At 38.6% G+C, this 16,249-nt stretch overlaps 4 protein-coding genes across 4 annotated transcripts; 3 read left to right on the top strand and 1 right to left on the bottom strand.

Annotated features, from left to right (window-relative positions):
- The first annotated feature begins 326 nt into the window (after positions 1-326).
- On the top strand, positions 327-2,148 carry LOC119085952 (protein artichoke-like). Its single transcript, XM_037196503.1, has one exon. It carries the CDS (start codon positions 394-396, stop codon positions 2,107-2,109), a length of 1,716 nt encoding a protein of 571 aa, XP_037052398.1. The 5' UTR covers positions 327-393; the 3' UTR covers positions 2,110-2,148.
- Positions 2,149-5,741: 3,593 nt separating this feature from the next.
- On the top strand, positions 5,742-9,635 carry LOC119085938 (GPI ethanolamine phosphate transferase 1). Its single transcript, XM_037196491.1, has 16 exons — positions 5,742-6,120; positions 6,184-6,350; positions 6,418-6,500; positions 6,559-6,827; positions 6,896-7,023; positions 7,083-7,333; positions 7,401-7,592; positions 7,648-7,888; positions 7,946-8,082; positions 8,154-8,229; positions 8,289-8,406; positions 8,489-8,664; positions 8,726-8,913; positions 8,969-9,022; positions 9,103-9,294; positions 9,363-9,635. Exons 1-16 carry the CDS (start codon positions 5,930-5,932, stop codon positions 9,606-9,608), a joined length of 2,709 nt encoding a protein of 902 aa, XP_037052386.1. The 5' UTR covers positions 5,742-5,929; the 3' UTR covers positions 9,609-9,635.
- LOC119085940 (peroxisomal biogenesis factor 19) lies at positions 9,631-12,393 on the bottom strand. Its single transcript, XM_037196493.1, has 8 exons — positions 12,170-12,393; positions 11,922-12,027; positions 11,030-11,136; positions 10,871-10,953; positions 10,716-10,802; positions 10,499-10,656; positions 10,098-10,218; positions 9,631-10,016 (listed from the first exon to the last, which is right to left on the bottom strand). The coding sequence occupies exons 1-8, from the start codon at positions 12,234-12,236 to the stop codon at positions 9,912-9,914; spliced, it is 834 nt and encodes a 277-aa protein (XP_037052388.1). The 5' UTR covers positions 12,237-12,393; the 3' UTR covers positions 9,631-9,911.
- Positions 12,394-14,467: 2,074 nt separating this feature from the next.
- Positions 14,468-16,150, top strand: LOC119085939 (phosphoglycerate kinase). The gene is made up of 4 exons (XM_037196492.1): positions 14,468-14,668; positions 14,730-14,838; positions 14,906-15,619; positions 15,686-16,150. The coding sequence occupies exons 1-4, from the start codon at positions 14,607-14,609 to the stop codon at positions 16,046-16,048; spliced, it is 1,248 nt and encodes a 415-aa protein (XP_037052387.1). The 5' UTR covers positions 14,468-14,606; the 3' UTR covers positions 16,049-16,150.
- The last annotated feature ends 99 nt before the right edge of the window (positions 16,151-16,249 follow it).

Raw genomic sequence — 16,249 nt, 5'->3', positions numbered from 1 at the left:
GTCTAAAAAACACCCATTTATCTACCTTTGAAGATCTGCTACCAGAAATCAATGGTGCCTAGAGACCATCTGAGGCCTGTTTTGAATTCCTCAGGCCAAGACCTTTCAAACGCTATATATATATCCATGCCAGACAAAATGGGTCCGATTTCGGTAGGTGCTTTTTCAAAAGAATCCCTCTGAGTGGAATTGTGTGAAATTGGCATAGCACACAAGAAATAGTGACGCACCATCCTTTAAGGGAATTTTTTCGTTTTTGTTTCTCTTCTCTTTTTGCATTAATATCAATTCCGACGGAAGTGAATATACTTGCTTTGCATTCCAAAACTGATAGCATAATTGTTTTCGTAAATTATCAACGCAGTACAGTTTCAGTTGTCGCACCACTCAAACATGGATCACATCATTCATTCATTAAAAACAATTTCCATTGTCCTGGTCTTCCTCCTCGGCATGGGAGGCAGTGTTTTATCGGAAAAGTATGAAAAAACATCGAAATGCATTTACACAACGGTTGAGGGTGTAGAAACGTTCGAATTCGTTTGTGATCCGAACAAAGCATTCAGAGATTATTTCAAAGATTTCTCTGCGATAGCGTGCGAAAGTGAATACGGTTACTTGTTCTACAAGGAGCGCCGACATCAAATTCAATTCAGAAACTGTTATCGGAAAGAACTTCCTATAATTTTTACGTGGTACAAAGCGTGTCGTTTGTTAAATGTCTCCTCGTTGGGTCTGGAATCATTGCGCAGTAAAGATTTCGAACAAGCAACGAATCTATTAACATTGATCGCATCACATAATCAACTCATCGATATACCATCGTCGTTGTTTTACGGAGCGAAAAAATTAAGCGTTGTGGACATGTCGTACAATAGCATCAGCCAGATCGATCCGTTGGCATTCAACTCTAACAGTAAAATGACTTTGTTGAACCTTTCCCACAATTTGATTGTGGAAATTGACAATCGAACTTTTACACCTTTAACTGGATTAGAAGTCTTGGATTTGAGTTGGAATCGGGTGGCAAACATTTCAACGGGACTGTTTGACGAACTCGTACAGTTGGGGGAACTGAAACTGGGCAACAATCGGCTGAAACAACTGGAATGTTCAGTTTTCACTTATTTGACGAATTTGAAAATGTTGGACCTGAACCAAAATCAATTAACGGTTTTCGATGCAAACTGCGTCCAAAGTGCGACGTCTTTTGTTTTACTGATCGAGGAAAACGAATTGGGTTCTTTGTCATTGACTGGAAATGTGAGCGAAATAAATGTATCAGCGAACAAGATCTCCAAGATCAATATTGACGGCGACCTGGACAACATGACCGTTTTTAACACATCGAAAAATAATATCGAAAATATTGTGGATGTGATAAAACTACTGAATTCGTCGCTAAGAATTCTGGACGTTTCGGACAGTAAAATTGGTAAATTGAACATAACTACGTTCGAAAAGTTCGATAACCTGGAACGCTTATCACTACGAAACACCAAACTATCGAACATACAATACGGTACCTTCCATCACCAGCAGAAGCTACGCTTACTGGATTTGTCAGGCAATGATCTGAAGAAAATCAACTTCGAAATGCTTCACTGGAATTCGGCAAATTTGGAAGAGTTCCATTTGGATGGTAACAATTTGGATGACTTAAGCAATTTAACATCAGCCATGTACCCGTCCTTGCAGTATGTGAGCATCGACGGCAATAAGTTTGACTGCGATGACTTATCAGGAATCCAACGGCATTGGAAACGAGATGGAATCTCTGTCGTTGTTAATCCATACATAATATCAGAAGTTCGGACAACCGATACGCACGTCAATGGCATCACCTGCTACCACAATTTAGAGGCCTCGAAATTTCTGATCGTTGATGACGACAATGTGGAAAGTGCAGAAATTGTTTTGCCTGCAACCAGCACTAACAATTTTGAAGCAATTTCCATGGGGAAAGTAGAATCTCTTTTAATTTGCATTTTCCTTGTGCTCGTGTGTTTACTGGCAATCAGTGTTATTAAGAATGTTGTTCCGATATTCCAGAGAAATATTGAAGTGCGAGACGAAAGATCAACATTAGAGGAGATGTCGCTAATTTAAATAATTAATAAAAATGTTGATGTTTGAGCCATGAGAAAATAATTGGTTTTTCTTTTCAGCAAAAATATTTGGGCAACCAAAAGATTACGTGGCTTTGTTTAAAGAAATTTATGTTCTGTGCGAGTTAAATTTTTTAAGTTAGCTTTATCACTGCAGGAGATTTCAAGTATAACGTTGGCTGAAGACATCTTAAAATGCGAACGGAATTCTATTTCGGAATCGATCAGAGTTTTATTATTCGAAGTGCCTATTTTTGGAAAATTGATTTGCTAGATTTGCGAAGACTTTCCAAAATTTGATAAAACGTTTTTTGAGCAAATTTAAGCAAGTTTTGGAAAATCTTACCAAATATTGGAAAATTTCTGCAAATCAATTTTTGAAAAATTGGCTCGAATCGGGAAAGAACTTTGGCTAACTTCCAAACAAGTGGCAAATATTCATAGAAAATCCTTTGTCAGTCAAAAGAAATTCCTTCTAAATTTTACAAAAGAAAATTCTCAAATTCAGAGAAAATCCTCAAGAAATCCTCAGCAAAATCAAAGAAAATACTTGAAATACAGAAAAATCCATTGTCAAAGAAAATTTAGAATTTTTCGGATATATTTCCTTTAGAAAATGTAGTTAATTGTCGCCGTTTGCATTAATCTGTGACTGAAGCGTTGTAGCTTTTTCTGTAATGTCCCGTTAGGAATATTGTTCACTAAGTCATCCTAAGTCTAGTGTATGTGACAATCGAGAAATAACGTATTTCATCGAGGCGCCGCCAAAAATGAGTAATGAGTTTAGTGTAATTGGGTTTTTCATGCAGGAAAATGTAATATTTAAACAAATGAAAAAAAAAGATTTTGAATTAAGGTCTGCACCTGGGAAATAAAAACACCGGTAAAAAACGGTGAAGCCACAGCACTGCAGAACTGTGGTGAAGCTGAATACCGGTTCTTGGGATTTTCAATACCGGCAACAAAAGTTAAATAGGGACCATGAAAATACTGTATCCCTCAAGAAAGCATAACCTATTGGATTGAAACCTTATATGCCATAGAAATTTACCGGTAAAAACGGTATTATCGATTTTTTTAAAAACGTCGGTAAACGCAATTAAAATGCTTAGATTAATCGGATATTTAAATTCGATAATTCCCTTGACTGAAAGTCATGGGTCTTATGGATGATAAACACCCTAAAATGTTTGTCACACAATGTTTACTACTATGATTGAAAATGCATGAATGTATGACCAAAAACCTAAAATGTAGAAAATGTTTGTCACACTTTGATGATTCCTTGATAACACGATAACTTGACTAATTCTCAACGGATTTCCAAAAACTTTTTTTTAATCGACGGGGAATTGAATTCCTGTGGTTAAGTTTGAAAATGGGCTATGACGGTCGGGTGATCTTAGAGATATTCCCAAAAGAATTCTTGTCTCGTCCCTTGATAACACGATAACTCGAGTAGTTTTCAACGGATTTCCAAAAACTTTTTTTTATTTCACGGGGAATTAAATTCCTCAGGTTAAGTTCGAAGATGGGTCGTAACGGATGGGTGATCTTAGAGATATTCCCAAAAGAATTTCAATCGACGAGGAATTGAATTCCTGAGGTTAAGTTCGAAGATGGACTATAACAGACGGGTGATCTTAGAGATATTCTCAAAAGAATTTTTGTTTTGTCGCTTGATTCCACGATAACTCGAGTAGTTTTCGATGGATTTCCAAAATGTTTTTTTTTAATCGACAGCGAATTAAATTGCTGAGGCTAAGTTCGAAGATAGGTCATAACGGACGGGTGATCTTTGAGATATTCACAAAAGAATTTTTCTCTCGTTCCTAGATAAAACGAAAACTTCACGTAATCCTCAACGGATTTCAAAAACTTTTTTTATTAGACGGGGAATTCCATTCCCGAGGATAAGTTCAAAGATGGGAAATAACATAACAGTCGGGGGATCTGAGAGATATTCCCAAAAGAATTTTTGTATCGTCCCATCATAATACCGTGTTTAAGTTGAGTTATTCTTAATGGTTTTCCACAAAAGAAAATTATAAATACTAACAAAGAAATTTTTGGGTTAAGTTCGTTAATGGAATATACTGGAATAATATTCTAGGATTTATTCCAAAAAAAATTTTTGTGTAATATCTTGGTATCGATGATAAGAAAAAAATTAAGGTTTGGACGAGTGTGAACACGAGTTCCATTTTTATTTAAGAGGTTAGCGAGAAATTCGCCCCTTTCCAGGGTCTGTTAGCAGACAATAAAACTTAAGAGGCATCGGTGGTTAGCTAAAATTGTAGTATTAATCAATATAATGGAAAAACTCGCGCACGTTCGGCTGGGTGTCTCTCTTTTATAAAATAGTCATTTGTGTACCTGTTTTGGACGATTGATTTAAGGCAATTTCGCGGATTGTAGGCCGAACGAAGTGAGGTCTACAAGCGAAAGTGCCTTAAATCAACCGTCCCAAACAGGTGCACATGTGAGTTTTCATGCAGAGGGCCGGAAACCCGAGAAAATTCGAAAAATTGCCCTCATTTTCGGCCCCGAAGCATGAAAAAAAACTTTACATGCTTGCTAAGCGGGGCGAAAAAGAAATGTAAACCCACGGGGCGAAAGCTATCGCTTTCGCCCCTTGAATTTGACATTTCTTACTTTCGCCCTGCTTAGCAAGCATGTAAAACTATATACGTCACTCGGAAAGTATCTCCCTTGTAACGTAATGTACTATACCACCTCTAAAAAAAGTGAGCAGTGTAACGAAATTTTCATAAACTGCTTAGTTTTCTCATGGTTGGTCAAACTGCTACAACCAAACTCTCTCGAGCAAACAAACTACTTTTATTAAGGTGGTAAAAGAATCAAGTAGCCTTTACATGTAAATTACAGCGTAGTTATTCAAAATGTAGAATAGTGTTTGTAAAATACAAAGAAATAAGGTGTGAATTTGACACAGAGAATTGAGAGTTTGGTTGCTAGAGAGAGTTTTATGGTGAAAGCTAACAATTCGTGGTCGTTATTGCAGTCGTACATACTTGAAAAATGATTCTGGTGGAAAGATATCATCAAAAGACAGTATTTAAAAATCACCCAAATGTATACTTTTCAGCAAAGCATCGATGCCTCTGAAGTACTGAAAATACGTATGAGCCATTTTGAAGAACGTGATATGAACGAAGTTTTTTATGTGGATTGAGAATCTGTGGTATTTAAGTAAAGGGAATAAGAATCTCTAAGCTAAACTTTGCTACCGGATGCATACCCTTGTACTTTTATATAACTTTTAGTGATTTTTTTTGCTCGGATTACAAAAATCTTCTTGAAAAAATTAGTCAGTCAGTCAAGGGATCTGACCCATCCAAAAGATGGGGCCTAGTTTATTAGTAGCTACACTGGCCGTTGGCTTTTAAAAGACGTTTTTCCTTTGTTAACCTACAAAATTTTACAAATTTTCTTTTGTCCATGAAAAATGATCCAAATTCTTGTCACTAACCAACTAACCAACTGACAACACTATGTGTAGTGTACTAACGAACCTCCATAGAGCCGGTGTGCATATATGTATGTGTTTAGGTTGGCTCATTCATAATCATCACTCTTGTCATCATGTTGTGTTGTCACAATGACATTTTACTCGAACATCTGATCGATTGACACAACAATGAACACATACAAATCTTCAGAGATAAACAATTTTCTTTTTGTGTGATTCATTTAGTGAAACTCCGTTGTTTCATTGTTAAAATGTTGAATAGTAACATTGTGTAAGAATAATGGGATTTCTTGAGCGACTTTTATAATTCTGTTGATTGAAGCCGCCCATGAATGTGTGCCTTAACTCAGTGAAAAGCATCAGTGAACAAAAAACGATTCCCGAAATGTTAAAACTCATTCTACTCGGCGGTGTTCTACACCTACTATTCCTAGTCTCAATTTTTGTCATATACTTCCAATCACCAATCATTACTGGCCTTCAGCATCAGAAAAAAATCCTTGATCCACCGGCTAGAAGGTACATACCATTGAACTTTCTATACATTCAAATCGAATCATTTATCACTTGCATCACCTGTAGGCTGGTACTATTTTCAGCCGATGGACTGAGGGCTGAATCATTTTACCGAAACGGATGTGCTAACACAAAGTTTTTGAGGAACATTGTATTAAATGAGGGTATTCATGGCATTTCACACACGGGAGTACCAACAGAATCGCGTACCGGACATGTCGCTCTAATTGCAGGTCAGTGTAATGCACAACATTTACTATTAGAATCAATTGATCGAAGCGCGTCTCTATTGTAAATTAGGAATGTACGAAGATCCAAGTGCTCTATTCAAAGGCTGGCAAGAGAATCCGGTCGATTTCGATTCGGTGTTCAATAGAAGTGATGTAAAGTGCTCAAAATACTCAAATTCAATTAGTTCATTCAACTCTATTCACATATTAGACAACCTATGCGTGGGGAAGTCCAGACATTTTAACCATTTTCGAAATGAAATCGAACAATCGGAATATGAGAACGTTTTCTTACGACAAAGTCATGCAAGATTTCTCCGGTAGTCATAGTACAACGGCGCTGGACACCTGGGTATTCGATAATGTTGAACGATTTGTTAACGCTCGTCGGGAGCAATTACAATCGGATAACGAAACGGTTTACTTTCTCCATTTGTTGGGGCTGGATACGGCCGGTCACACACACAAGCCCAATACAAAGTGAGTACGAGAGAGCATTTTATTCCGGCATATGGTACTCAACTGTCTGTAATGACACAAATTTTCAGATTGTTCAATGACAATCTAATAGCTGTCGATCAAGGAGTCGAAAGGATTAACAAATTATTCAATGAGGTCTTTCCTGACGATCGAACTGCATTTATATTTACCGCTGATCACGGAATGACTGACAGAGGTGATTTTTGAGCTTCGATACTCAATAAATAATCGGTAACTATGCTTGATTTTACCAAGGTTCACACGGTGATGGAGATGACTACGAAACACAAACTCCGATAGTTGCTTGGGGAGCAGGCATTCCCAAACATACCGAGAAGCCGACTGCGACTACGGATCAATTACACAGTATTATAGGATCAAATAGAGTTCCGCGTTTTGATATAAATCAAATTGATATTGCTCCATTGATGGCAACATTACTGGGCATACCGGTACCAGTTAACAGTTATGGTCAATTGCCACTGGAATATTTAAATGTATCGGCGGTAAGGATTCGGAGGGCGGATGAATCGGGACTTATAGTACAAAATACAAAATACCTTTTGCTTGTAGTCTTACACAGCAAAAGCAATGTTCCACAACGCTCTACAAATAGCCGAACAATACAAACACTTGAGGAACGAGTTCTTGACGGGCTCGTTAAGCAAGTACTTGAACGACTACCACACATTCGATGGTAGTCATATGACATCGGCAGAGATCCAAATCAATAGGCTTTTAGATGCCGGAAAATATGACGAAGCGGTAAGAAGCTTTGTGCAAGGAAATATTTGAAATTGAATACATTGCTTCCGAACAGATCCAACGAAGTAAACATTTTTTGGAACAATCGCTAAATGGAGTGGAATTTTTCCAGTCCTATTATCAGTATTGGCTGTTAACAGCCGTCGCTCTATCCATGATTGCTTGGATTTGCTATTTGGTGCAAGCACCTCTGCGGACCAGTAGTAAAAACGTCCTTGATGTAAACTTACAGATTAACAGAAGCTACAGCAACGTCGCATTGTTTGGTCTATTCCTCGTGCTAGTGTTCGGTTACTGTTAGTATTTTTATGCTTGGGTCCTAACAGTGAACTCATTCCTCGTCTAACTTCCAGGTCAAAGTCTGTCAATATCAACAGCGCTAATATTCTGTGCCCCATTTGTATGTTGGCTACCGATATCTTTTACATCAATACTGAATGTTGTAAAAGACATTCGAGTTTTCGTTTTAATCGCAGCTGTGGAGTCTTTGGTATAGATTTGCAATTTCCAGTTACTTCTCGAGATTTCGACTCAAATTTTTTGTTTCTGTTTCTACCGTAGGTGTGGACATTTTTCTATCGGCACGTCGTTAGTGTTCTTCTGGTGCTCGTGCCTATCTACATTGTGATTTCAAATGGTTTGTTTAGTTGGATCGTTCAGTGGATGTTGAACTCTGAATTGTTTCGTGATTTTTAGATGATCGAAAACGGTTTTGCCTAGTCAATAAGAAGTGGCTGTTGACGAACATTATTCTGTCCGTGTTTCCTCTGCTACCTATCGTTGGAAACAATGACAATCACAGCACGGAACTTTTGTAAATATTTTTTGTTTCTAAGATTTTTAATAGGCAATTGTGACCACATCCAGATATCTGGAGACTAAATTCGAATTTTTAGAATTTCAGGAATTGTCCTTTGGTCAATAAGATTGTGCCACTCACTGTATCAGAACTACAACTTTTATAAGATGTGCCATCTCATAACATTCACTGCGGCATCATCATGCTTACTTATTGTCCACTTCAGCACCGGTCTGAACATCGTATGCCAGATAGTATCGTGGATATGTCTGAGTAAGTTAGGGACAAAATTTACTTTACGACAAACATCAATTTAAAACTGAATTCCTTACAGTCAGTGCGTTTACATTACCGCTACTACAAACGACTGAGCGTCGACTGGAGGCGGTAATTGATGGACTAAGTATTCCGTATCTGTTGATGTCATTGTCATACGAACCGATATTCCTACTGGTTTTGTCACTGAATTTGGAATATTTCGTTGAAATGCATCAGGGGACGGTCAATGAGAACCAAAGTTTTGTAAGTTTGGATATCTGTGAACGATAAGCCGCCCAATTCATCGAATATTTTTCAGACAAATATGACGAAACGTTCGGAGCCGAACACGTACACGAATGCCTTCACTTTCGTATCCTTTTTATTTCTAACTGTTTGAAGTCCAAGCGTCCCATAAAGAAAACAAAATTTCCTTAACCGAAACCTCTACAGATGCTGTACGTGATGCTGGCATTTTTCGGAACGGGTAATTTCGCCTCGATCAGTTCATTCGATCCGAACAGTGTGCGTTGCTTTGTTGCCGTGTTTGCGAGAGCTCTGATGAGCGTTCTGGTCGTAATTAAATTGGTCATACCATTAATACTGGTCGTTTGTGCATTTACTGGCGTTTATGCAGCGTATAAGGTTGAGACCGCAAATAGAAATCCTCAAAATCACTGACACCATAACAAACTTTCGTCATTCATTTGCAGCTTCCAATGGATCGAATTTTCCTCGCCATATTGTCCATTTGCAACATCATGGGCATCCACTTTTTGTTTCTCGTAACGAATAAAGGTTCCTGGCTGCAAATCGGCACCTCCATATCACATTTTGTGATCATCGAGACCACAACCGTAGCGCTATGTGCGCTACAACTTTTAGCAAAATGGTTGATGGAAACGGAACTGAATTTTGTACGCGCCAAACAACGGTCATCGGTTTACAAATTTGAATAAAATAGGTGTGCGCGCAGCGTCCGTTTACAAATGTATTTTTACTCTTTCGTTTCATTTTTAAATACAAATTTCTTGTCCATCATTTCTCTCACCCGTCGAATTATTAAAAGCTGACTGTCAAAAGAAACTCGACTAATTGCTGCAGTCAAATAATACCAAACATAATGCCCCCTGCCCTGCCCCTTAATATCATTACATGCTATACTGTTCTTCCCGCCTAAAATTAACGTTTTGTAACAATCGAAAGACAAATGAGTGGCTCCGGTGAACTATGAAACGTGATGATGGCCTCGATGAATATATCTACATCATGGGACATTGTGACGACGGATCGCCCATCGGAGGTAACTGTGGCATATCTACGCCAGCATCAACAAGCTCTGCGGGTGGTTGGCCGTAATCGTGAAGCTGAAATGAGAAACATTTAATTATCGCATCTTGTGGATCACGGACACATTTCCTTGGAATGAATGGGAACTTCAGTTTTACCTTTTTCATATTGTCCAGCACTTTTTTGAATCGATCCGATTTCACCTCGGCCGAATCGTTTGGTTTCTCCTGCTCGAGATCGGCGCAAATTACTTTGAACAGTTCCTGCTGCTTCATGTATCTGTGGAGTTCAAGAATTGTGGTCAGCGGCTTTATGCATAGTAGCGATTCAAATGAACGTGGGCACATGACATTCTCAGTTCATCATCGAGATTTACAAATTATCATCATCTACCACTGCTTGAGTCGATAGCACGTAAGATTGGAACACACTCGACTGATTCTATGGAATTGAACCAAAAATCGTAGATCTTCCTCCAATTCGTATACTGATGAAGAACTGAAGAGACCCGTCCGTGCTACTTCAGTGGCTTTCAGACTACCAATAGTTTTAGGCTTACCTCTCCTTATCAGCTGGATCGATCTTGTCACCGTTTTCAGCCAGCCACACGGGATACTTCTCAAGTAATTCGTTTAAACTTGGTAACAACACCTCCGCTGACAATAAACTTTGCATCATACCTTGCACAAACGGTAAAAATGGATTGTCGCCGCCTTCCTACAGTTTGAATTGTGTTAATTTGATTTGCTATTGAAAAAACAACATCGACAGCTTACATCGTTCATTTGTAGTCCCGAGAACATTCCTGCCAAATCGGCCGGTGGCATTGAGGCATTTAAATTCTCTGTACCTTCCCTCAGGCCCTGTTGCAACAGAAATAACAATCACGAACCTGATATGAAAAAATCGTTTTTTTCAACGGATCACTTACTTGAATTGCTTGTGTTATACTGTCCACAAATTGAGGTTCGGCTGTCTCAATACCGTCTCCACTCATCGCCATTGAAGTGGCTTCTGCAAAAGACCGAAAAATTGAAGACAATTTAGTCGAGTTCATTTTTTTAAAACAAAATTTTCGTGTTCAATTAACCTGCTATTTTTTGTAGACCTAAACTGAATTGTTCTGCACTAGGCATGCCATCGTCTGCTGTCGTTCCGAATAAAGAGGCCATATGTTGTTCCAGCAATTGAGCTTGTCTGTAAGGAAAGCAGTGTCATCTTCGTAAATCAAAGGAATTTCTTGGTTAAGTCGAGTTATTTGAAGGTAAAATCTATTATGTACAATGGGGAGAGGGAAAACGGTGAAATTGATAAGGAGATCATAGACCACATGCCTCTGTTTAGAGACTAATACGATTTGTGCTGTGATATTTAGGCTGAGGGCTCATTCATGAAGTATGCCACGTGTGTGGAAGCGATCCAAGATATGGTTGAAAATGTGATAGAACGAGATACAAATAGTCGTCACGCGTGACATACTTTATGAACCATCTCTGAGTAGTTGCTTTAGTTTCGTACTTTAATCGTTGAATAGAGAACGATCTTATGTAACGCACAAGACCGTATTAAAGGTACAGGTAACAAGCCGGCAGACGAAAGAGGATTTTTAGGTCAACACGGCGTAAAAGTGGTCACAAAGTAAATTATTTTTGACGGTCGGCAGGGCATCTATTGCTAATCACAATTAGGATCTGTCGATAATTGGTAGCAAAACAACAAAATGACGCGGCAAAGAATGTTTGAAAAAGGTTTGTGGTTTTCATTCATTCACTTTCTCTTTGATGAATGCAAGTTTAAGGTAAAGGTAAGATGCAAAGGTCACATGCGTGTGTGTAAACCGTACAGTACACACTATTCCAACACACATAACTGTTGTTAAAACAGTGTTGTACTATTTAATCAGTACTTGTCGCGAATGAAGAATCGCGAATCAAAAGGTTGAACAAACTTCTTAGATTAAAAATGATTTCAATTAAACTTACTTCATCATCATTTCATCATTCGGTAAAAGATCTTCATCCGGGACTGATCCAGTAGTAGGAACCGTAACGGTTGCATCTTTAGTTTTATCGAAATCTTCTAGCACACCTAAAAAAATGAATTTCGTTTATTTTTAGCGCAAAAGCGCTTTTCCTCGATGCATTACATAATTTCCTTTTTATTAAAAAATTCTGTGTGTCTCTTCGCTCTAATTTTTTTCAAAAGTAAACACACGAACACTTTTACTTACTGTCTAGCAGATCGTCCAATTCTTTGTCATTTGACTTGGACGCTTGTTTTTCCTTATCAGACGACATTTCGGTGAAATGCTAAATTAAAATTAAATTCCAATAAAATGTAAATTAACTTAAAAAATGAATAGTTTTGTGGAACTAAAAGTAGATTATTAATGTTTAGGTTAAAAGGTAACTCTGATTAGTATGTAATCGCGCGTCTGACAGTTTTGACGTTTCCACCTTTTTTTTAACGAAAAAGAAACGTCTCCCCGGTCTCCCCGCCCCGGTGAAACATCTGTTTTTTGGATGTCGTTCATTTTAACTGTTCGTAGTTCAACGCAAGGTTCTGAAAGGCCAGGTTAAGACCAATGAACGCAATGAACGTCAACACAAGGTATGGTCGAATGTCAAACTTTGTATGGAGCGGATGACATAGCGATTTCATATAAACAAACTCACTTCTCATGAGAGGTGAGTTTGTTTATAAGAAATCGCCATGTCCTTCGGTTTGTTTGAACAGACCATACATGGTTTATACTTTCATTGGTTAAGACACTCACGAAGGCTGGTGAAACACAAATCTTGACAATTCAGACATGTATGTTGTTTGAAAAGTCAACTTGAAAATAATTTTTTTTTGATAAGTTGAAACCATATAAAATTATCCAAACCTAGCTACAGGAAAATTTTGTGTTCACTGCCTCCGTGATCAACTCGAAAGTTTCGTTACCTGTTCTTTCAGAACCTTGGTCCAACCGCAGATATGTTTGAGTAGTTGCAAGAAGTCATCGGTCGATAAACGAGGTTCGTTGAAGAAACTATTTCTTTCAGGGGCGCCGACTTCTAAGGATAAGTGAGGCTTGGGCGTCACTACTCGAAATTTTATTGATACTAGGCACTAGTACTTTTACATCAAAATGAATGAGAAATGTCTCGGTGGCATCATTACTCACTTTGCCTACTCACGACGACGCAAAAGTAACAGATGCGAAATTTGTCTTTTGTTCTTTAACATTTGAAAGTGACATTCACGTCGTTATGTGAAGGCATAGTCACAAATACAAGTCGGCGCCTATGGTTTCTTTGTGAACCAACTTCATTGCTATGACATTTCATGGATATTTTACCAATGAATGTACATACCAGGTACATTTATCTTTTTTATCATTTTATCATTTTATCATTTTTTTTTAAAATAATGTGAAAATGGGTGCGTTTTATATTCATTGTTTTTTACCAGAGTGAAGCTATATCACTAAAAAATGGAGCGCAAAGTACTGAAAAAAAATGTGGCGCCTCCACAGGCCAACCGATGTATCCTCATCATGTGCAGAATATTATTTGATTTCGGAGCTTTTTTCCAAGGTTCTGAAATAACCAGGTTAAGACAACTCTGATTTGATCACGAAGTCACACACAAATTGAGTTCAGCGGCTACGAAGGTTATATGTAAAAGGCAACGTAACAAAAACAAAATTCCGAATTTTCCTAAAAAAACATTTTCTTCAAGTTGATTTCACACAAAATCTGTACCGAGTGCGTTTATCGATTTCGGTGTCACCCGCCCTCGTGGGTGTCTTAACCAAAGTATATAAACACTGAAGGTAATGCAAATCCACAGTTACACACGGATCCAAACTTTCAGGTGAATTTTAGCTCCGTTAAAACTTTTTTTTGATACCAACATCGAAAGTTGATACTTTCGCCCTCGAAATCCGGGGCGAAAGTAAAAAAATGCAAGTTATGTGTTTGAGCGGGGAGAAAGAAAGAATACATAAAGCGAAAGTCAATATACATAATGCGAAAGTCGACTACATAATGTAATAGTCGACTCTTGTCAACAAGTGTACTGCGATCAAAATTGAAATAAAGCGTGCGCCAGTGCGCTTATTGAAATTAACATACGAAGTTGATACTTTTTGTTGCTGAACGATTTGTTAGTTATTTGTTAATTTTTGTGTGTGTTGTTGTTGTGATGGCTAAATAATTAAATTTTTTATATACCAGGGGGCTGCCGCCCCTGGACCCCCGCATTTTCTGGCTAAATGCCTTCATATTTCAACATTTTGTTCTGCTGTTTCCGATACGTATCAACTTTCGATGTTGGTATCAAAAAAAATAGTATGAACGACTCGGGGCAAAAATAAAAAAATTCAACCTGTGCGATTGAGGCCCTTGCCTTCGGCGCGGTCATCAACTCTCGCACACGGTTGAATTTTTTTACTTTCGCCCCTTGTCATTCAATGTACTATTGAAGAAACATTTTAAAGTGAACCCATTCCGTACAGAGATGCGCGTACTAAAAAGTCTGTCAAAATAACCTTCAATTTGTCATTTAAAGGTCAGGACGGGCCGATAATTTTCAGTTGATTTTTTCATACAATTCTCCTATCTGCGAACCGACTTGTCTCATCAGCAATTCTACAAAAAACAATTTTACGATCAGTTAAAATGGCACTCAACAAATTGAGCATCGAAAATGTCGATTTGGCAGGAAAACGTGTACTGATGCGGTAATAATCGAATTTCTCCACTCAATTCAATTGAATAATGTTTCGTCCATTGCATTCGTAGTGTCGATTTCAATGTTCCCATTAAAGATGGCAAAATTACCAGCAATCAACGTATTGTAGCGGCACTGGACAGTGTAAAGTATGCCCTTGACAAGGGCGCGAAATCAGTCGTAAGTGATTTGAAATACGTTCCCAATGTCAATCGCTTGAAAATCATTTTAATTCCCAAATGGTCAGGTATTGTGTTCGCATTTGGGTCGTCCGGATGGAAACAAAAATCCAAAGTACACATTGGCCCCAGTAGCTGCAGAATTGAAGACTCTGTTGAACAAGGACGTTCTGTTCATGAACGATTGCGTTGGTGCCGAAGTGGAAGCTGCATGTAAAGATCCAGCAGCTGGATCCGTTATTCTATTGGAAAATCTACGATTTTATGTAGAAGAAGAGGGTAAAGGAGTGGATGCCAATGGTGGTAAAGTCAAAGCCGATGCAGCCAAAGTGAAAGCTTTCCGAGAGAGTCTACAAAAGCTTGGCGATGTTTACATCAACGATGCATTTGGCACTGCACATCGTGCTCACAGTTCAATGATGGGTGAAGGCTATGCTCAACGTGCAGCTGGTCTCTTGATGAACAAAGAATTGAAATATTTCTCGCAAGCGCTGGATAACCCACCGAAACCGTTTTTGGCCATTTTGGGCGGAGCTAAGGTCGCCGACAAAATTCAGCTGATCGAGAATTTGCTGGACAAAGTCAACGAAATGATTATCGGTGGTGGAATGGCATTCACTTTCCTGAAAGTATTGAATGGTATGGAAATCGGTGGATCGCTGTTTGACGAGGATGGCGCCAAGATTGTTCAGAATTTGGTCGATAAGGCTAAGAAGAACAACGTTCAATTACATTTACCCGTTGACTTTACCACTGGGGACAAATTTGCCGAGAATGCAACCGTAAGAATTTACCTAAGACACCACAAATTAGCAGCAAACAATTTCACTGAGACCCTTTTCTTATAGGTTGGTAACGCGACAGTGCAAGAAGGCATACCAGCTGGTTGGATGGGTCTTGACATTGGTCCAAAATCACGAGAACTTTTCGCTGCTCCAGTGTTGCGCGCTAAATTAATCGTCTGGAATGGTCCACCCGGCGTCTTCGAATTTCCAAATTTCGCCAACGGTACGAAAGGTCTCATGGACAATGTTGTAGCCGCCACGAAGAGCGGATGTGTCACGATCATCGGTGGCGGTGATACTGCTTCGTGCTGTGCAAAGTGGAACACCGAAGCGTTAGTTTCGCACGTTTCGACTGGTGGTGGAGCCTCGTTGGAATTGTTGGAGGGAAAAACATTGCCCGGAGTTGCTGCTCTCAGCGATAAGTAAACGATTTAGTTATAGGTCTGGAAGTTAAAACACGTTACGATAAAAGTGTATGAATTGGATTGGCTGTTAGACATTTCGTGGAAATTATAAATTTTAAGAAATGAAACAATTTTGATTTTTTTATAAGTTTCTTGGCGAAATCTTGGTGAAAAGGGCGCTCGGAATTCGTTAGCTGTCGATCGTTTTTTTCAACATAGTATC

This window comes from Bradysia coprophila, chromosome IV, assembly GCF_014529535.1.
Source record: "Bradysia coprophila strain Holo2 chromosome IV, BU_Bcop_v1, whole genome shotgun sequence".
NCBI classification, from domain to species: Eukaryota; Metazoa; Arthropoda; class Insecta; order Diptera; family Sciaridae; genus Bradysia; species Bradysia coprophila.
This window is presented reverse-complemented; position numbering and strand designations above follow the sequence as displayed.